At 39.5% G+C, this 21,950-nt stretch overlaps 2 protein-coding genes and 1 long non-coding RNA gene across 16 annotated transcripts in view; 1 reads left to right on the top strand and 2 right to left on the bottom strand.

The window, feature by feature from the left end:
- Positions 1-1,589: 1,589 nt before the first annotated feature.
- LOC126616335 (uncharacterized) lies at positions 1,590-9,423 on the bottom strand. Of its 5 annotated transcripts, XM_050284378.1 has the most exons (7): positions 9,334-9,423; positions 9,208-9,241; positions 8,582-8,767; positions 6,291-6,424; positions 6,140-6,205; positions 2,011-2,616; positions 1,590-1,909 (listed from the first exon to the last, which is right to left on the bottom strand). In XM_050284378.1, exons 4-7 carry the CDS (start codon positions 6,418-6,420, stop codon positions 1,827-1,829), a joined length of 885 nt encoding a protein of 294 aa, XP_050140335.1. In that variant the 5' UTR covers positions 6,421-6,424; positions 8,582-8,767; positions 9,208-9,241; positions 9,334-9,423; the 3' UTR covers positions 1,590-1,826. The 5 variants fall into 5 exon arrangements, with proteins under 5 accessions (XP_050140335.1, XP_050140334.1, XP_050140336.1 ...); XM_050284377.1 differs by lacking the exon at positions 9,208-9,241; XM_050284379.1 differs by lacking the exon at positions 8,582-8,767 and having other exon boundaries at positions 9,208-9,360.
- Positions 9,237-21,950, bottom strand: part of LOC126616336 (uncharacterized) — a 30,285-nt gene continuing 17,571 nt past the window's right edge. For 3 of the 9 annotated variants that reach the window (XR_007621116.1, XR_007621115.1, XR_007621117.1), the window contains 2 exons: positions 18,817-18,885; positions 18,657-18,671 (listed from right to left, as the gene is read on the bottom strand). Coding sequence is in view for 3 of the 9 variants with exons in the window: in XM_050284382.1 (XP_050140339.1) it covers positions 9,552-9,604; positions 11,609-11,903; positions 12,117-12,542 (774 nt within the window). In the remaining 6 variants the exon portion in view is untranslated. Of the gene's footprint in view, positions 9,424-9,538; positions 9,605-11,608; positions 11,904-12,116; positions 12,551-13,004; positions 13,180-18,652; positions 18,672-18,816; positions 18,886-21,950 lie in introns of those variants that run through there. The other 6 variants (XM_050284383.1, XM_050284382.1, XM_050284381.1 and 3 more) reach the window with 6 other exon arrangements.
- LOC126616338 (uncharacterized) lies at positions 10,322-10,848 on the top strand. 2 transcript variants are annotated; one of them, XR_007621122.1, is made up of 2 exons: positions 10,322-10,679; positions 10,764-10,848. It is a non-coding gene; the product is annotated as an uncharacterized LOC126616338 (long non-coding RNA). The 2 variants fall into 2 exon arrangements; XR_007621121.1 differs by having other exon boundaries at positions 10,753-10,848.

The raw sequence follows: 21,950 nt of genomic DNA, 5'->3' as shown, positions 1-21,950 counted from the left end.
CCATCAAATAATTCGGTCCCTTAAAATTTGATCAAACGGCTAAAGTTATTATAATTTTGAAAGTGGGCCCGTGTTTTTAGCAGTTGGATTAAATTTCAAGAACCCCAAATTGTTTGATGAGGAGAATTAGGTGGAAGGGATCCGGAGAGGATCATTTCCGTCAAATTTTAGGTTTTACAAGTTTCCATACTTGCGAAACTGTCCCAAAATGTTTTTTACATTTACAAAAAGCCTCTGCCATGTCTTGCCCCGTCCAAACGTGGCGGGGGTGTGTCGATGTGTGAGGATGTCCGTGCAACATACCGTTTCAGACTCTTAAGCCGTAATTTCCCCCCGTACCTCCTATACTTCTTGATCGCACTTCCAAACCGAACTAAACTGAATTGAACGAATGAGTGTGTGTAATTTTTTATTCATTGTAATTTACCCTAATCTTTCTAAACCCTAGCTTCGAATTTCTGAACGAATGAGTGGATGCTTTCTATTTTGTTTCTCGGCAGCCAATCAACCTCACTTTCACAACCAATGCGCCCAAATTCCAATTTTTTGGTAACAATTGGGCAAAAATAAGCCCCCATTCAAGCCCGACCCTAAAGAATTTCGAAAATGATGATCAACCTATCTCAAGCCATCACTCATTTGTATTCTAATGTTTTCAATTAGTCCAAAAGAAAACCAAATACACACACAGAAACCTATATAAAACACCAACAGTCAGTAATTCAACAAAATGATGATCAACCCACTTCAGCATTCACGTGAATTCATGAAACCCAAGTCACTACATCTGACACACCTAACATCCCTCTTCCCAATCCACTATCCCGTCGGCTACAATCGACACCACCTCTAATTGACATCCCTCTTCCCAAGTCACCATCCCGTCGGCTATAAACGACGCCACATCTGACACACCTGACATCCCTCTTTCCTATTCATCGTCTCGTCGGCTACTAACACCACCTCTGACCCACCTGACATTCCTTTTCCCAATCCATTTCCGCGTGCAAAACAAGTGGGAAAATTCCTGCCTAAATATTTCAAATTATTCAACACCGATGACCAATGTCGTCAGCTAAAAGTGACATGAAACTAGCTTTAAAAATAATAAAAAAGTTTAACCTTGAGAAAAAGAAAAAGAAAAAGCAAGCGTGATTTTGTGAAGCCGACTAATTACACCGACAATTTGGAGCAGACAATTTAGCACTCACAAACAATGATTAAACCAAAAAGATCGAATATAAAGGTTGCAGCGAATGTGGATGGAGTGAAGATGTGAAGCGCAAACACAACGCCTTTTCAGGTTGGCGGGGGCATTTGTGGTCTTGAGACTTGGTCTCCATTGTGAATTCACGGCCCAGGATTATGGAATTACCTGGGTTGTGGCAAGGAGAGGGAGAGAGAGAGAGAGAGAGAGAGAGAGAGAGAGAGAGTAAAACTGATGATAAATCATTCCCATAGCATACCATAAAAGTAATTAAACATTTCTACCGTTCCAAACACACAAACAACGTTATAAAAATGCAGTCTCGAGTGTTAACTTTAGATGGTGTCATGTTACTTGAGATCAGAGGATAGATAGGCGTATATATAGTAATATCCAAAACACCTCAAATTAACAAAGCTAAAGCCACACTAAGCTAGCTTTAGTTTAGATTCATAACAAAGTCCAGTACGAACGTTAATTTGTCAACTCATCATCTAACAAGACTCCTCCTCAAACTCTTAAAACTCACAAACAGCAAGCGAAAACCAAAACCCGAAAAATACAAGGCGAGAGCTTAAGCAGCATCAAATAAGCACCAAGAGCTAGTTCAAACAACTGTTCAATCACAATCGCTCCTTAAAAGGAAGGATATACCATCTCTAGCATAGTTCCTTTCTCCTCCTTTCTCCTCACCAAGGCACCCTAAAAGGGGAAAACAAAAAAGAAGTAAGGTTTCTAACATCTTAATAATTCGTTATTGGAAATTTTTTTAGCAAATGACTTTTAAAGCCAGTGCGACTCACCTCCAAGTATAATTGGATAACCAGCTGAGATAAATCGCTCTATTGTATTCTTCGATACCATGGCAAAGCCGCCTTGCCCCCATTCTCCTGCTGAGTTCTTGATTCTATAAAATTCTTCTCCTGTCTCTTGGTCTATGCCCCAACCTATGATGGTCACACAATGCGGACTGTTGGGCTTGCTAAAGTCGGTGTTGTAAATGCCTTCCTTGTACTTGTCCCACGATCCATCTTCATTTACGAACAAATCCACTACAACCGGTCGAGTTGTCAAAGCTCTAAAAAGGCTTTCCTCGTCCTCTATTACCTCATACGAGTCAATAAAAATACGCCTACCTATTCTCTCAATTTTATTTTCTTTGAATGCTGCCTCCTTTATCAAATCATCGCAGTAAGGGCAATCCTTCTCCAATAGAATGCCCTCATGCTCCATGTAAGAAAAAGCATCCTCAAAATAGCTATCGCCCCCGTACATTTTACCTTTGTAGTAACTGTATGGTTGGCTCACATTCATGGCCAAATCACGAGGAGAGAGTAAAACATTCTCCCCTGTAGCTAAAAAATGTGCAGCTTGGACTGTTTCTGCAACAGCAAATAAGGTGCACGTACCTGAGCAAAAAACAAAAAAGCAAATTAATTTAAACTAGACTTAGACCTATATCAGATTTGTCTCACTTAACACGTACTTTGTCTTACTTTACCCCTTAACACGTACTCTGTCTCCAAGTAAAGGTACATAACCCAGTTATAATTGGAGAATAAGGGCTCTTGATACTATCCTATTTGGATTGAGATTTCGTAGATTATATCCTTGTACAATAAGGAATCCTAGCGTATGAATATGGGAATGTACGCTAGGGTTGTAGTAGTATAAATTCCAAGGGAAGGTCCCTGCATACACCACCGATACACATACTTAGAGAACTCCCCATAAGTTTGAGTAATACAGTGGTGATGAGTATGCAGAAGATCAACCTTTGAAGTTCATAGTGTTCGAGAAGGAGCTTGCTACAACTGCAGTGCTTGGTGTGCTAAGGAAGATGTCTTCTCAAGGTTAGTTCAATGGTGTTTTATTATACATGAACATATAGGAGGCCATTGAGAGTCTTAATAATGCATATTGGCAAGAAGTTCAGATGACTTCCTTGTGTGTTTGCAAGAGGCCGAGTTCAGTAGTCAAGAAGAAGATCCATTAAACTTCAAGAAGGCAATTGAGAGTCTCAATAATGCACATTGGCAAGAAGCTATGCAATCAGAATTGGATTCCATGAATAAGAACAAAGTGTGGGAGTTGGTTGAGCTACCACAAGGATGTAAACCAATAGGCTGCAAGTGGGATTACAAGACTAAGAGAGACTCCAAGGGTGATATCGAAACTTGTAGCTAAGGGTTATACTCAGCAAGAAGGAGTTGATTACAATGAAACATTCTCTCCAGTCTCTACAAAAGACTCTTTTAGAGTGATCGTGGCACTAGTGGCTCACTTCGATCTACTCTTGCATCAAATGGACGTTAAGACTGCATTCTTGAATGGAAATCTTGAGGAAGAGATCTACATGAAGCAACCAGAGGGTTTCATTCAAGAAGGGAGAGAGAATTTGGTCTGTAGACTTAACAAGTCCTTTTATGGATTGAAACAGGCCTCGAGACAGTGGTATTTGAAGTTTGATGAGGTTGGTTCATCACATGGTTTCGAAGAGAGCCCTAGTGATGAGTGTGTTTACATGAAAAGGAATGGTAATTGTTTTATTTTTCTCATTCTTTACGTAGATGACATATTACTAGCATGCAATAATGCATCATTGTTGAGTGACACCAAGAAATTTGTGTCCAAACGCTTTGACATGAAGGATATGGGAGAGGCATCTTTTGTTCTTGGTATTCAGATCACAAGAGATCGAAGTAGAGGACTACTTGGTATATCACAGAAAGCATACATTGAAAAGGTACTTAAAAGGTTCAATATGGAAGACTCGAATGGCTGTGATGTTCCCATGACAAAGGGAGAAAAACTCAGTAAGGATCAGTGCCCTAAGACTGAGTTTGAGAAGAAAGAAATGGCTAGCAAGCCTTATGCTTCTCTCGTTGGGAGTCTCATGTATGCACAGGTATGTACCAGACCTGATATTGCATATGCTATTAGCATATTGGGAAGGTTTCAGTCTAACCATGGCAATGCACACTGGATAGCTGCCAAGAAAGTTTTGATATACTTGCAGAGAACAAAAGAGTATCAGCTAGTGTACAAGAGGGATTCAAAACTCGAACTAGTAGGCTACAGTGACTCAGACTTTGCAGGCTGCCTTGATTCACTTAAGTCAACTTCAGGTTATATATTCACGTTGGCAAATGGGGTAGTGTCATGGAAGAGCGTGAAACAAGATACTGTTGCCACTTCTACCATGCAAGCTGAGTTTGTAGCTTGTTATTAAACTACATCACAAGCCATATGGTTGAGAAACTTCATCAGCAGTCTCGAGATCATGAATTCTATAGCAAAGCCTGTTCAAATTTGGTGTGATAACAAAGCTGCTGTCTTTTATTCTAAGAATAATAAAAGGTCTCCTGGAACAAAGCACTTGAACACCAAATATGCGTTGACAAGGAAGAAAGTAAAGTCTGGAGAGATCAAGGTTGATTACATTGACGCTCATGCCATGCTTGCTGATCCACTCACTAAGGTAGTACCAAATGCAGTTTTTCATAAGCATGCAGTCAATATGGGAGTGATTGCAACCCTAGATTTGTTTAACTAGTGGGAGTAATGATAGTATGTAGTTTAATTATGCATGTTAGTTATTATCATGACAGTGAGTATTGAGTTTTGGTTTTATGTTTAGCTAGTCGCTGCACTTGGTTGAATTGAATGTTTAATAAAGGGATGCTAGTTCAGTAGTTCATACATTGTTTCAATATAGCTCTAGTTCATATTTTCTGTTGCAAATAGAGGTTGCTGAAAGATTATAAGCAACTGATGTGTATTATGATGAGACAATGTAGCAGCAAAAGGTTATTGGCTGCAGTTAGTTGTGCCGTGAGATTGATTGGCATATGAACTGAGTTTTTTCACGAAAATATATGTGAGCTATTCTCATAGCTTGAAAGCTTCATAGGAAGCATTAAGCAGTCATATAAAAGGCTGATTAAGAGGACCTGGAAGTGATGGGGTCGATGCTTTCGACTCATGGTTTTGTGGCTCACTTATGTACCAAGTCTGTGATTGATTATTTCATGTAAGTGAGGATCGTGTTCAGTGATTATAAGAGCTCATGAACACTTATGTAAGTTCATAGTCTCCGATAGTTCTGAATGAGTAATCTTTACTTGACAAAAGTATGCAAGAAGCTTATTAGCTTAACTGAATCCATTGGCCAATAAAGAATCATGCTTACAGATTCATTAAAGTTCTCTCTTGAATTAACTAATTGACCTAGTGGGACAATGTTGGATGTTAGACACTAATCCAACGACTAAAAGGTCAATATAGTTAATAAGGATTGATGTGGAATGTAAGTGTGAGTAGGGTTTAGTCATAAGCTATAACTTGGACTCCAAGTAAAGGTATATAACCCAGCTATAATTGGAGAATAAGGGCGCTTGATACTATCCTATTTGGATTGAGATTTGGTAGATTATATCCTTGTACAATAAGGAATCCCAGCGTATGATTATGGGAATGTACGATGGGGTTGTAGTAGCATACACCACCGATACACATACTTCGAGAACTCCCCATAAGTTCGAGTAATACAGTGGTGGTGTGTGTGCAGAAGATCAACCCTTGAAGTTCATAGTGTTCGAGAAGGAGCTTGCTGCAACTGCAGTGCTTGGTGTGCTAAGGAAGATGTCTTCTCAAGGTTAGTTCAATGGTGTTTTATTATACATGAACATATAAGACTAACAGACATTGCCAGTGGGAGAGACGACTCCCAGCTCATTTAAGGAGAAGGAAAGAATCCTAGCCACATCATCCGCAACTTAACGGAAGAATTGGCAGATTTTGGTGGTAGGGGAATTTTAAAACATGGAGACGAGTTTTGAGTGAAAGTTACAAGGGTAAAGTGAGACATGTGCAATAGTTCAGGGCGAAATGATCAAATTGAGTATTTATACCAAACTAAAAGGTACTTACTTTCAAGGCCTTGATCGCGAACTAGTGGGTTTATAACCCCAGGTACTTTGTGCCAATCGAAAGGTTCTGATTAACCAAAAGGAAAACTGTACGTTACAATTCAATAGAATGTGAAGTTTGTCCATATTCAAATTAAGTAAAAAACACTTACCCCAATCAGCTTTACTGTGAACAACTGGGCTTACATACCCACGCGCGCGCCAATGAAAAGGCTTGAAAGGCATGCTATTAATGGATGGACGATGCCGAAAAACATCCGCCATCAATGAAAAGAACCTCATGTTGCTGCTGCAAATAAAGTAAAGTAGGATTGGCCGGTCATAACGGTAACAAGGCAATCAAAGAGGCATATAACACACAAAATATAGCAACAGAATGAACCAAACATTTATGGTGGCGGAGCAAAAATATCAGGGTTGTATGTGGCTCTGTTACGCGGAGAGCAGACACTATACAATGCTCTCTCTGGTATAAAGGAACAAAGCATGGCCTAAAGTTGAGCAACTTGACAAACTAAAAACCATAGGGGGAAGGTGTTTCCCCTCCATCATAAGGCTCTGAGGACTCTAAGGTAAGTGATGGATATGATGGATCAGTATTTTCTTCAATTGAAGAATATGCAACGGTCCTGAATCATGATGGTCAAACATGTACAGATATGATATTCATGCCAGCCAGAGCCACACACTGTCAATCCATTAAAACAGGTTGTAAACAAAAAGTAAAACACTGTTGGTGTTGAGGCGCAGATTTGAAAAAGATAAAAGGGAAAGCAGTATTGATGTTTCTTAAGTATCTTATACATGAGTTTTGAGCTATGTTACCATGGAAGGGTTTATTTTGCGGCATTAGTAACAATGGATCATCCGCAAGATCATCAAAATTCTCGTTTCCATTTTTCGAGTTCATCCTCTAAAGTTCACTAGACTGAATCTACCACTAAGTTTGGTAGATTCAAACCCACGTACGATCACCATGTCTTATAGATTTTGACAAAGACCTGTTCGTTGTCATAGATGATCACTCCTTGCCATCAAGCATCATTAATTTGTGATCACAAATATATACTAAAACTGTGTCATCTATTATCAGCAACCAACAAGAGTTGTTTTCTTTTCTATAACTATATATTGGTATCACGAGATTCGATTCGAAACAAGTAGAATATCATTACATCTAACAACAACATTAAGCTATTGTAAGAAAGAGATTCCTGTTCAAACACTTGTAGATATAATTTTTGTCCCAGTTTCAAGCATAATTGTTTTTGAGTTTAAAAAGTTGAATTCAAGTAGAGTACCAAACAAGCCCTTAATTTCTACAGATTTTACAGTTTTACAATTTGCATGCACAGATTCATATACAGATTTTACAGTTTGCACAACACATCCAAACATTACAAAGTCCAACATTCAAATACAGATTTTAAGGAATGTTGAAACATCTCAAGAATTAATGCACTGCAACCAAGGTCCAGCATCAGCAAGCTTGACCTGACCTTTGCCACAATATGAAGAATGGAAACTGCCTTTCTATAAAAGGGACTGGAAACATACGACAGTTTCTCAAAAGCAGCCTACCGTGACCGTTTCTAGGGAGACTGTTTTCACAACTTGAACCCGACAACCACTAGGTTGCTTGGGGCAAAGTCAAATTGCTGCTCTAAGATAAGCACTCAATGAAGGTGAGTCTAATAACCCAAAATATGTAGGGCCTTGTGAAGCTAAAGAGACTAAAAAGAAAAACCACAGAACACAGATAATCTAAGTATGATTTTATGTAGGCATCACGCAGATTATCAAATCTGAATAGATTATCAAATCTAAGTGTATATAAATCATTAATTTACTTATTATGAATTTGCGTAAGGTCATAGAAGGCTAAACAACTTACACCCCCACGCATGCACACACACGCAACGTCTTTTAACAAGCAACAGTATACATTCATTATCTTTTGATAAGCAACAACAATGTGAATCAAACATTCAAATAGGAAAAAGCATAGGCAACAAGAAATTGGGAAATAAAAGTCATCTGTTCATTTAAAAACACAATAGTGACTGGAGCAAACAAACATCAACAAGAAACCGAAACCATATTAAAAGGCCAATTTCAAAAAATTGGCAAAAATAAGCCCCCATTCAAGCCCGACTCTAAAGAATTCAGAAAATGATGATCAACCCATCCCAAGCCATCACTCATTTGTATTCTAATGTTTTCAATTAGTCCAAAAGAAAACCAAATACTCACACAGAAACCTATATAAAACACCAACAGTCAGTAATTCAACAAAATGATGATCAACCCACTTCAGCATTCACGTGAATTCATGAAACCCAATAAAGAAAATTAGCTCAGTAAACATGTATATGAACATATGTGTGTATCTATCTGTGTGTGTTGTCTAAGCAACAGAATACAACAGAGAGAGAGGGATTACCTCTTCAACTTCAAATCTTCAAGCTTCCTCTTCTCCCCCCAGCTCTCCGCTTTACAGACTCACAGCAAGTCCAGAAAAGGAAAAGTGTTTCGACCAGTATAAAACGAGTGGGGAAGGAATGGGTTTTTAAACAAGCAAAGTGAACCGGCTCGGTTCCCTTTGATTCAATTCGGTTCAATTCTTCAGCTGAAAAAAAGAAACCGTTTCTCTCAAGTATTTTCTCTCTAATACCAGCATTCGTCCTTTAATTTAAAATTTTGTAGTTTAATGTTGACTATCCTATCGGTGTTGAAATGATCAAAATAGAATATCAATGACACAACAATGATATAACAACAACATGCTAAAAACAAATTCTGTTTCGCAAACAAATGTTGAAAAAAAAAAAAAAAAAATTAACGAGTTGGGAAGGAATGGGTTTTTAAACCAGCAAGTGAACCGTTTTCGATTTGGTTCGGTTCAGTTCAATTCTTCAACTGAAAAAAGAAAAAAACGTTTCTCTTAAGTATTTTCTTTCTATAATCAGCTTGCTTGTAGTTTAGTTGGTTGACAACAATCAATAGGATGCGTTTAGGATTAAACAGTAGGAGTCTGTTACAATTAAACAGTGAGCAGATTATACTTACGTAGTTTATAAGGGCATGCAAGTTAGCTGTTCAACTAATGAGATGTAGTCATTGTCGGGTGAGAGCGTCTGAGCATGATTATAAAAATAAAAAAATCAGAGCATAAATGAAGGTATCATATCATACACTTCATCTAAGCGGCCAGCAGCTCCACGAGCATTGAGTAGACATATGTAGGTTTGTGCCGTTGGCTTCACTTCATATTTCTTTCAAAACCTTCGAATTTAAATGAACAAGAAAAGAAAAAAAAAATGTGCATCAGATATATCCAATTATGTTGCACATGATCTGACTGGAATATTGGTGTCCAGAGATGGATGGTGAACCGTACCAGAGCTGCCCGATCAGATGACTTGCATTTCCCATATAGGGAGATGAGAAAGTTGTAAATATGAACCTATGGCATAAAAGAATTTGCATCAACATTGGTTAAAAGTAAAATTGAAAAGCATGAGTAAAATTATGGCATAAACAAAAGAAGAAATTATGTACATCAGGGGTCAAGCCCATAAGTTTCATTTGTTCAAGGAAGTACAAAGCATCTTGAATGCGACTGCCTTTCATGGCCCCTAATATGAGCCAGTGGAAGGTATGCCTCGTTGGTTGGACTCCATCAAGCATCATGTCACCATACACATCTTTCAACATGAAATCTCTTTTCTCAACGATGAGAGAACGAATAACATCGTTGTACTCCGACACGTTGTTAGCATAGTTCCTGTCAGTGTATTCTCCTCCTGTGGAGGCGGCAGCGAGATAGCGCTGCCCCAGGACCAACCTATGCTGACCTGCACAATTCAGTAACGTTTTTGTTTATCCATTTAGAAGACAATTTAAATGACTAAAAGTAGAGCTTGTTAACTATGAAGCATAAGAGTGAAGCAGTACGAGTAAGGGATTGGAGGAGCCTCATGATCGCTGTCTTCTTGACTCTGTGCTTGTGTGTGAGAGAGAAAGAGATCCTTCTTTCTAATTACACCTCCGAACAGGACGTCACTATTATCTTGGACTTCACTTGACTGGTTTCAAAGTCGTATCAGTTTTCTGTAGCGTGGGACTAGTATCTGCACTGGAGGATGGCGATGATATGACAAATCAAAGGAAAGCAGGCACAAAGATGCGAGACAAAAAAGAGAGTTCAAAATGCATCTTTGAATCACCGAATGTACCACTCCTGACTATCAGATTGACATTTAAACCTCTTTGAGATATATGTCTCTGTTGTGTGCAATATCAAGTGACGTTCATGGTTATCTCTCCCTTTATTTGATCACAGTGAAAAACAATTATTTCGGATTCACACAAAACCTTAAACAAGTAATTTTTTCCCTTCCGCTCTGTAATGTCTACTATCGCATCAAGCGAGCTGGTATTAGACAATTCCTGAAAACCATCATTGATAATGAAAATGGATGGGTAGAAATTATTTGAAAGAATATTCTATTTTTCTTTTCCAAACGATGCGATATCAAGTTGAGACTTATTCTCCTATGAGTCAGGGCATGTTGTTTTTCACTGACGATGATAGTGACGACGCGATAGTAGACATTACAGAGCGGAAGGGAAAAGATTACTTGTTTAAGGTTTTGTGTGAATCCGAAATAATTGTTTTTCACTGTGATCAAATAAAGGGAGAGATAACCATGAACGTCACTTGATATTGCACACAACAGAGACATATATCTCAAAGAGGTTTAAATGTCAATCTGATAGTCAGGAGCGGTACATTCGGTGATTCAAAGACGCATTTTGAACTCTCTTTTTTGTCTCGCATCTTTGTGCCTGCTTTCCTTTGATTTGTCATACCATCGCCATCCTCCAGTGCAGATACTAGTCCCACGCTACAGGAAAACTGATACGACTTTGAAACCAGTCAAGTGAAGTCCAAGATAATAGTGACGTCCTGTTCGGAGGTGTAATTAGAAAGAAAGATCTCTTTCTCTCTCACACACAAGCACAGAGTCAAGAAGACAGCGATCATGAGGCTCCTCCAATCCCTTACTCATACTGCTTCACTCTTATGCCTGCGAGTCCTGGGGCAGCGCTATCTCACTGCCGCCTCCACAGGAGGAGAATACACTGACAAGAACTATGCCAACAACGTGTCGGAGTACAACGATGTTATTCGTTCTCTCATCGTTGAGAAAAGAGATTTCATGTAGAAAGATGTGTATGGTGACATGATGCTTGATGGAGTCCAACCAACGAGGCATACCTTCCACTGGCTCATATTAGGGGCCATGAAAGGCAGTTGCATTCAAGATGCTTTGTACTTCCTTGAACAAATGAAACTTATGGGCTTGACCCCTGATGTACATAATTTCTTCTTTTGTTTATGCCATAATTTTACTCATGCTTTTATGCCAATGTTGATTCAAATTCTTTTATCCCATTGAATAACCTGAAAACTTCATTGCCCATCGCACTTCCTGTTTCACTGCCCTGGCATTATCAGCAGGATCTGCATATGTTTGACAATATTTTTCTGCGTAGTACGTTGCAAATGATATAAATTCTTCCAGCGTCACATCCTTCTTGCCCTTGTTTCTTCTTCTAGCAGCAGCAGTGGCAGGAGTAGCAGCACCACACCGATGACAACGCCCAGCCTTCCACCACGCAGCAGCAAATAGTATCGGCAATCCCTTTTTCTTACGGTCAACTTCTTCCCATTTTAGTGTACAGCATTTGGGGCAACCCTGAACACATAAGAAGACATATAGAGACTCGTGGTTAATTGCGTAGATTTGGTGCCCTAATATGGCAGAAGAACACAGTTCATTAAATAAAATCTGAATAGGAAATGTGGATAATCAAACTGCTAACAGTTACAAACTTAGCCCATTTTTTGCCTGAATAATCCTTAATGTAGAAATCCTGATTATATAATTAATGAGATATGATATTCTTACTTCGTAGGGGACGCCATGGGTAAAGAGACCTTCTCTAGGTAGAGTGTATCTGTGGAAAGAGCCAGGTCGGATGTCACATGGTCTGAGACCAAACCATTCATCAGACGGTTCACGTCCATACCTCGTTTCCTTCTTGAGTACAGGTTTGAGAATGCGTTGCCTCCCTTTTCCGAGTATACGATCGGCCCCAGGGCCAGTGCGGTAACCAGTTCGGGAAACTGTGCCTGTCGTAGGCTCACGAGGCAGTGAATTAAACAGAACGTCTGCTTGTGCTTGGACATTATTGTGGTCTTTGTTGTCGCTAGAAGTTGCATCAACATTAGTAGCAGCTATGCTCCCAAAAGTTCTGTTGATACCCTGAATACTTTTCTCATTAATATTCCCAGTCTTTCGAAGCATACAACGAATGGAAGCAGCCATTGCCATTGCCCTGCCTCCATTTAAGAAAAAGGAGTTGAGTCCCAGAAAAATAGTAAAATTCAATCATTTAGTTATCGATCACCGAAAGAAATAGAACCCCAAATTGCTTCATCTTATTAACCATTCATTTCTATTTCTATCACAAACTGACATGAAGTTTCCAGGTTATTCAACGGGTTCTCATATCTACACAGTACACAAAATATGATCATATGAGTAACCTATGTACCGAAACGAATACGGCAACACCCTCGACATGACAAATCTCGACAAATAAGAACACGCACGGACACAACTAGAACACGGCAATATAATAAATATAAAGTGGCCAACACAAGCATTACAAACCCCCATTGCCACCATATAAATATATCACAAACAATTCCACATTGTAATCAAAATATGCTTCATGCGTATCCCTATATGCATAATTAACAAAACTAGAAAATGTTTTATATGCACACTCACTCAAGCAATCGGGTATCTCCTCGGAGACGAAAGAAAATGCTCCGCGGGGTCACTTCGAAAGAGAGAGAGAAACTCAAGAGAGGAGGCGCCGCGGCAGATCAGAGAGAAAGGGGACTGACGGTGTCCAGACTCCAGGTCGTCAAATTTTAGGTTTTACAAGTTTCGATACTTACAAAACTGTCCCAAAATGTTTTTTATATTTACAAAAAGCCTCTGCCGTGTCTTGCCCCGTCCGAACCGTTGATTATGTCCAAACGTGGCTAGGGCGTGTCGATGTGTGACTCGAGTTCTAAATGGCGTTAGGCGCTAGTGGGGTAGCGGGCTGAAACTTGGCGCCTAGGCGATTGGGCGGCGTCTAGGCGGACTTCTAGACGGATTAGGCGGATTTAAGTAAATCTATTATATTTTGTGTAAATAAATGTTTTTCTACATAAAATATATGTAATTACATTATAAACTACAAAATAGAATGACATATTTATTATGAAGTATTGGAATAAAATGAAAAACATGGGGAACAAGCATATAATGTGTGTTCATTTAAGTATTCAAAAAGTCTTTTACAATTTACTGGAAAAAAAATGCAAAATAAAAGTTATCTATTTTCTATCTATGTAAGTCACAACCTAGGCAGGTCTGGGTGGGCCAGGCGGGTGCCTACGCGGTTTAGGCCAGCATCTCAACAAGTTTAGGCGCTCTTCCTTAATTTTCAAACGCCTAGGCATTAATCGAGTCTGTGGTCAACCGCCTAGCGCCTAGGCGAGGATTTTTAGAATAGTGTGTGTGAGGATGTCCGTGCAACATACCGTTTCAGACTCTTGAGCTGTAATTTCCCTCCATACCTACTATACTTCTAAACCAAACTACACTACTACAAAATTACCTATAACTAGAGGTCCAAAAACCAACAAGAAAACATAATTTATGTCGGATATTAGGTAAAAATCTGACATAAACTCATGCAATGTCGGATAAAAGAACCGACACCATTGCTAGCGTCACGAAAAGGCTTTTGATGTCAGTTAATCCCCTTAATTCGCCACGAAGAAGGAAAGCAATATAAAAAAAGGATAGTAGTGTCGAATAAAAGTGACATTGAAGTTCACGTCGGATACATTTGACATTAAGTACTGAGAAAGACTGTCGGATATAGCAGACTAGTGTCAGTCCTAATCGACACCACCTAACAATTCAATAAATAAAATAACAACTATAATGTCGCCCATAAGCGACACCACAAACCATTAATCATAAAAAAATAAAAAAAGTCTATCTTAGTTTTTAATTAATAATAATTAAAAAAATTACAAGAAAATAATCACACCATATTTAATGTATAGGCCAAACCACAATAATAACTATTAACAATAACAATAGTACCAAACACTAACAATTATCCACCATAACAAACATTTCATATCCGCCACTACACATATAATATACAAAAAATCATCCGCTATAACAAACATTATAAATTAGCCATAACAAATACTAAATCCGACATTACACATATAACATACAAAGAAAAGAGATAGGAACTATATATGTTGGCCAAAGTGTCACGTCCCGATCCAAACATACTTCCAGGATCAACGCGTGACGTCACCAAATACCTGTACATCTATCATACCCCGCCTCCGGGATACGGGCCAAACACAACTCACGATCCAAAAGCGTAGTAATTTTTCGTATACTTTATGGATGCATCTAACCTCCTCGTTAAACTGTCTACGTACCTTAAAAAGGGATCAAGCCATTCGTAGTTCGTCATTCACTACAATTCGAAATATATCACAGTCTGTTCAAGCCGAAAGATATAACATTCCTCAATCAATTATTAGAACTTGGCAAGCATGAAATTACTAGACTCAGGGCTACATAACAACCCACATGACAATCAATATTTCCAATTCATCCATCATATAAATCACTATGTTTCACATAATGCCGCAATTCATAGTAAGCAACATCTTAAAGAACAGTCAACGAAGCACAATGTTATACTTCAGCCACATTGGTCAACGAGTCTAATAATAATAATAACAATCATATCCAACATCATTCCACCATCACTCCAATTAATCAGTCCTAAGAATCAAAGATGCACTATATTAACATTTAACTACATTAATCAATCGGTAAGATCGCATTTCAATACACGAAATTTAATAAAGGAATTCTACATTATTCCCTACCTAGATTCCAAGTAATAACATGATAATTATAATTTATAAACATAACGTCTACTGGGAGCAATTCCTACTCACTCGAATCTAGGGTCGAACTAACTTTATGGAAATGAGCAAGAGTAGGGATTCCGGATCCCTCAACAGAATCCAACCAAAATATGATCGCCTATCAAAATGTATCAAGTACAACTAATCCTCATCACCCCTATAATGTGTACGGTCCCCCATTGCGGATATACCAAGCAGAACCATAGGCATAATCTCATCATGTAGGCAGTGATCACTCATCGCGGATATACCAAGCATGATCACCCCTGAATACGTATGGTCTCCCATCGCAAATATACCAAGCAGGACCATATCCTAACTCTAGGTAGTGATCACCCATCGTGGATATACCAAGCATGATCACCCCTAACAGTCCCCTAACGCGGATATACCAAGCAGGACTGTATCTTATAGCTCTGGGTAGTGATCACCTAACGCAGATATACGCATGACCACTCCTAGAATGCGTATGGTCCCCCAACGCGGATATACCAAGCAGGACCATCTATGTACCACTACTACATGGTGCAGTAAATTCAACACACAACCTACCCACACCTCAACCCCTATGGGTTACAACGTAGTCACCTACACCATCAACTTCTCATGGTCACCAACTAATATGCACACAAGCATATAAGTTCTACAGAATACGTTTAATAGGATTCTAGGATCACATTGTCATAACATTTATCACACTTATCATTCACATTATTAAGAAGATAAATATACACATATATATCACAATATGATGTCCCATACATGTAAACTGATGTATACATTATCTGGGATAACTCACTAACCAATACAGGCCCACTAAACCCTACATAGTCTCTAGTAATACTGATTTTAATATTTAAGATCAATTCGTAGCATATTGACCAAAAGTAAGCAGTAATTAGATTAATACATATAAGGTTTCTCATAACCCCCTACCTTGAATTCAATTAATTTTGTTCCTTTGAAGAACCTAATCGGAACACAAAAGTACAATCAAAAGTATAAATACAAGTAACACACATTAATAACCAAACTAAGTGTTTAATCACAAAATTAATATTATCTAAAGAAAGTACACTGATTCTGGAATCCTACAACTCAAATAATATCACTCAAATAGTAGTAAAGAAGATTAGAAATGAATCTGGAAAAGAAAATCGGTGTGGTAAAAACAGTACTCTGCTTCTCCACAAAATATGCAGAAAAACAGCACTATTGGACCAAGTTTAGGCTCCTTTTGGAACATTTAAAACTAAACCAAATCGTGTAATATTATATGGGTTTTGAAGCTTGTGTTCTTTACTTTAAAAGCATATAAAGTTTGTAGAAAATGGAGCTCTAAATTGGAAGTTATGCCAAAAGAAAATTGGAGTCTTGAAACTGGAAACTCAGTTTTCTGCTGCTGTTTGGCAGCTCGCGACCCAAGTTTAAATAAGGTTTTGATCATCCAAAACTCAACGGAACTGAGTGAAAACAATTGGGTTACGATCATGAACATATGTACTTTCAACACACTAAAAAATTTCTCCAAATGAGCACATAAAGACCTAGAAATTAAGAGCCAAAGAAGGCTACTCGAAACTTGAGTTTTCTTTGCAAAGAAATCAATTTTCTGCAACTTACTTAACAGCCCACTTCCAATTCATATAACAAATCCCAAAATACTTCCAGGTAGTCCAAAAGTCATGTATACAACATCCAAAACTAACATGACTAAAAATTAACAAGAAATTGACTTTTTGAACCAAACCCTTGATCAAGAAATTTGATCTACACACCCAATCCAAATTACCCAACTCTAATTCATGTTTAGATTGATTTATTGAATAATAGAAAACCCTAAATAAAACTAAGAACTCTAAACATATCATGGCAGTTTCAATTCAACTTAAGGAAATTAAATTCGAAAATCAAGATAATCCAGGAACAAGGAATTTACCCTTCAAATCTCTGAATCCTTCCTTCACAATCACGTTCTCTAACTCTCAATTTTTCTGCCAAACACTCTTTCTCCGATTTTTGTCTGAAGAAAGAAGAATTTTCTTCCAAAAGCTATGGAAGAGCCACCTCCTCCCCGTTTCTTTGCTTCCCTCGCCCAGAAAAGAATAACATAAAAGAACGTTCCTCTCTTTTTTTCTCTTCCTTCCATCATAGCCACACATGTGGCTTCATCCCAGCCATTCCTGCTCCAACAAATCTGAAGCCTTCCAGATTAATAATTAAAGGACCATTTTTGCCCTCAACTTCAATCGTTTATAACTCCTTCATTATAACTCCAAATTACAATTCGTTTGCGCTCACGCGTTCGTATCAACACATATTATCCAAATATGTAAAGAAATCTGGAAAATCATGAAAGGATCAAATACGTCCACAAAAATTCCGTTTAGTTCATTAAGGGCGTTTTTGTCATTTCACTTATCGAAAAAATTATACGTTGTAAATATAAACGCATCGAACTACAAATAAGAATATGAAATATGAAATACGTAATTTTAAATAGTGAAATCCGGGGACGAGATTTCACACAAAGTGTCATACATATCATCCAAGAAAGCGAACCAAATAAACTACTCAAAAGAACCAGAGCCTAAATGTGCCCTAGATCCTTCTTGAGATCCTCATTGTGATCTGAAAGCCCTCGTCAATTCCACATCAAATGCAGCACCAGCGAGCAATCCAGCAAACCCACCAGTTGGAACACCATGGGAAAATCCACAATGGGAACATATGCAGAGATATGTGAGTCACCAGGATAAGGCATCTCTGGTCGATATACTGGCATTTGATATAGTGGTTGTTGCATGTATGACATGGGTGGTTGTTGCATGTATGACATGGGCTGCGTAGGCGTCAGATACATAGGATATAAAGGAGGTTGCTGATTCTGTCCTGTATACGGATATGCAAGAGGATGAGGCTGACTCTGGCATGCTGGGTTCCCAGGCTATGTGTGGTTGTTGCTGAAATTGATGCATCAACATCATTATAAACTGATGCTGCTGATCAAACATATGCGGTTGCCTGTTCTCTAATTGTTGAACCTTAGCCTCTACCTCCACCAACCGTTTAGCATTATATTCGTCCCTCATTCTCAATTCATTGTTTTCAGCCATCAGCAGTGCCACTGAACTCCTAGATGATCTCTTGGATGAATAGAAGTGTAAGCTGAAGAAGATGCATACGACACCATATTAGGAATCACCCCATGACCAAAACCTCGGACCTTATTCCTACTCTCAGGACTTATTATCTCGACATAAAGTGTTCTAAGTTCATCATTGTCTTCTTGGCCATACTCAATCAGAGATTGAATATTGCTATCCATGGTTGCTGACACGCCCCGATCCCGATGTCCTCGGGACATCAGGATGGTCACGTACTGGCCGACACCCGAGGGTGACGAAAGCTATTTATTGAATGCAAATGCCTAGAACAAGGAATAAATAAGACTTATAAATTTAAATATAATTAAATGTAAATGAGGAATGTGTTTAGAGCATACAACTAACTAAAATACTAAAATACTAAAAATAAATAATATAAAATTGAATGAATAAAATGATAGGTCTTACACCGAGAGAACTCAAGATGCCGATGCGGAAGTGCCTGGACGCCGGGATTGTATGCCTCAATTCTAAGTCCTGAAGGGGGCGCAAAACAAATATGAGTGGACCAAGTTCATATATATATAATAAAACAGTTATCAACATACTAACCCCCAGGTTTTATGAAAACACATATATCATGATAAAAATAGGTTTTCCGAAACCTAGCATGTCGTGCAATTTCTCAAATTATAACTCATATATATAATAATCACTAATGAATGTCCAATATCCTCCTGGCCCCATGCCAGCTCCCCGTCTCTATGCCAAATGCCAGAGGAAAACTACCTCAGGCCCCGTGCCAACTCCACGTGCCTGTGCTAATTGCTGGAGGAAAAACACTTCAGGCCCTATGCCAACACCATAACCGTCCCCCAGGGCGGACCGAAATCTATCCCTCGTCCCGTAGCGGAATTGGGACCACTAGGTAAGTACAAAACCATTGAACATACATATATTTGAAAAGCAACTTCATAGTATAAAGTCATCCATCATCTATACTATAAAGAGGTGTTCTAAACGTGTTCTAAATATTATATCGTCATCCATCAGATATTCTATAAGAACACAGGTTATAGGAAAAATAGTATTAATTCAAACTAGTATCAATAAGCATGTTATCTCATAAAATGTAATTATTAAATCATGCTTTTCATGTATGCATTTCTACTATTAAAACATGCATTTTTAGAAGGGACCCACTCACAGATACTTAGCCGTCGAAGAGCCACGCAAACTAGCGAAGACAAAATGCCACAATAAATTGCCCCTAAGCACATAAAGGGTACAATTAATAAAACTCTATTATAACAATTGAATTTGGGAAAACGGACGTCGGAAACAAATTTAGGACGTCGAATGAACTAAGAAGGGTCCCAGATAAATTTCGTAAACATCAATATAATATTCCAGAGAATATTCCCTGACGGAATATTCTCTAATGGAATATTCCGTTAGATATTCCACATAAAGGGTTTGGACTGGCTAGGGTTTAGGGTTTGATAAGGACTTGGGCTAGGGTTAAAGCTTAGGTTGATGGGTTAGGGCTTAAAGGGGTTTTGGGTCCAATGGGATTTTGGGTCTAAAGCGTATTAGGCTTGAAAGCCCGGCCCAATGCCTTTGGGTTAGAAAAATAATTAAATAAAATGAAATGAAAAAAAAAGGGTTTTGTGCTTCTGACAAAGGCCCAAGGCCTAGGGTTTCTGGGCTGAACCAAAGTGTTTTGGGCTTGGGTAAAATGGTTGGGTAACCAAGCCAAAGGCCTGGGTTGAGGGTGGTTTTCAGGCCACCCTTTGGCCGGTTTGGTGGTTGATTTTTCAAGGCTCATAACTTATTTGTTACTCAACGAAATTGAGTGAAACAAAAATTAAAGTTGTAGTACACGACGAGACAAAGAGATTGATACCCTGCACGTTGGCCAACTCGTCTTGGTTTGGCTGAAAAACACCTCAAAAGGGGTCCCAACTCGGGCTCCACCACATCCCGAGCTCGATTGCACTGTGACACGATATTGTCCGCTTTGGGCCCCGGCAACGCCCTCACGGTTTTGTTTCTGGGAACTCACACGAGAACTTCCCAGTGGGTCACCCATCATAGGAATGCTCTCGCCCGAACTTGCTTAACTTTAGAATTCCGATGGAACCCGAAGCCAGTGAGCTCCGAAAAGGTCTCGTGCTATTTGAAAGTGGACATGTACATATAAGGCTTAGAGGATCATCACCCCTGGGCGATGTGGGATCTTATAGTTGCCTTTCAATACAATATTTAAAAATAAAAATTAATAATCATAAAATAAACCGATAGATATTAAAAGTTAATATGTCACATCCCAGCCCGATGTCCACCACATCCCGGGCTCGACTCCACCGTAGCACGATATTGTCCGCTTTGGGCCTCTACCACGCCATCACGGTTTTGTTTCTGGGAACTCACATGAGAACTTCCCAGTGGGTCACCCATCCTAGGATTGCTCTCGCGCGAACTCGCTTAACTTCGGAGTTCCGATGAAACCTGAAGCTAGTGAGCTCCCAAAAGGCCTCGTGCTAGGTAAGGATGAGAATATACATATAAGGATCACTCCCCTGGGCGATGTGGGATCTTACAATCCACCCCCCTTAGGGCCCGACGTCCTCGTCGGTACACACGAGGCCAGGGTTAGACTATGATACCAAATTGTCATATCCCTGCCTGGGGTCCACCACATCCCAGGCCTGCTCCACCACCGTAGCACGATATTATCAGTTTCGGGCCCCGACCATGCCCTCACAAGTTTTGTTTCTAGAAACTTACACGAGAACTTCCTAGTGGGTCATCCATCATGGGATTGCTCTCGCGCACTACTCGCTTAACTTCGGAGTTCCGATGGAACCCGAAGCCAGTAAGCTCCCAAAAGGCCTCGTGCTAGGTAAAGATGGGAATATACATATAAGGCTTACAGAATCCACTCCTCTTGGCGATGTGGGATATTACAATCCACCCCCTTAGGAGCCCGAAGTCCTCGTCGGCACACTTCCGGCCAGGGATTGGCTCTGATACCAACATCGCACATCGCACATCGCCCAGGGGAGTAGATCTTGTAAGCCTTATATGTATATTCCCATCTCTACCTAGCACGAGGCCTTTTGGGAGCTCACTGGCTTCGGGTTCCATCGGAACTCCGAAGTTAAGCGAGTTCGCGCGAAATCAATCCCATGATGGATGACCCACTGGGAAGTTCTCGTGTGAGTTTCCAGAAACAAAAACCGTGAGGGCGTGATCGGGGCCCAAAGCGGAAAATATCGTGCTACGGTGGTGGAACGGGCCTGGGATGTGGTGGACCTCGGGCTGGGATGTGACAATTTGGTATCAGAGCCAATCCCTGGCCGGAAGTGTGTCGACGAGGACGTCGGGCCCCTAAGGGGGGGTGGATTGTAACATCCCACATCGCCCAGGGGAGTGGATCCTATAAGCATTATATGTATATTCCCATCTCTACCTAGCACGAGGCCTTTTGGGAGCTCACTGGCTTCGGGTTCCGTAGGAACTCCGAAGTTAAGCGAGTAGCGCGCAAGAGCAATCCCATGATGGATGACCCACTGGGAAGTTCTCGTGTGAGTTTCCAG

The sequence above is a fragment of the Malus sylvestris genome, chromosome 3, assembly GCF_916048215.2.
Source record: "Malus sylvestris chromosome 3, drMalSylv7.2, whole genome shotgun sequence".
NCBI classification, from domain to species: Eukaryota; Viridiplantae; Streptophyta; class Magnoliopsida; order Rosales; family Rosaceae; genus Malus; species Malus sylvestris.
Note: the sequence above shows the minus strand (reverse complement) of the source record. Positions and strands in the feature narration are given on the sequence as shown.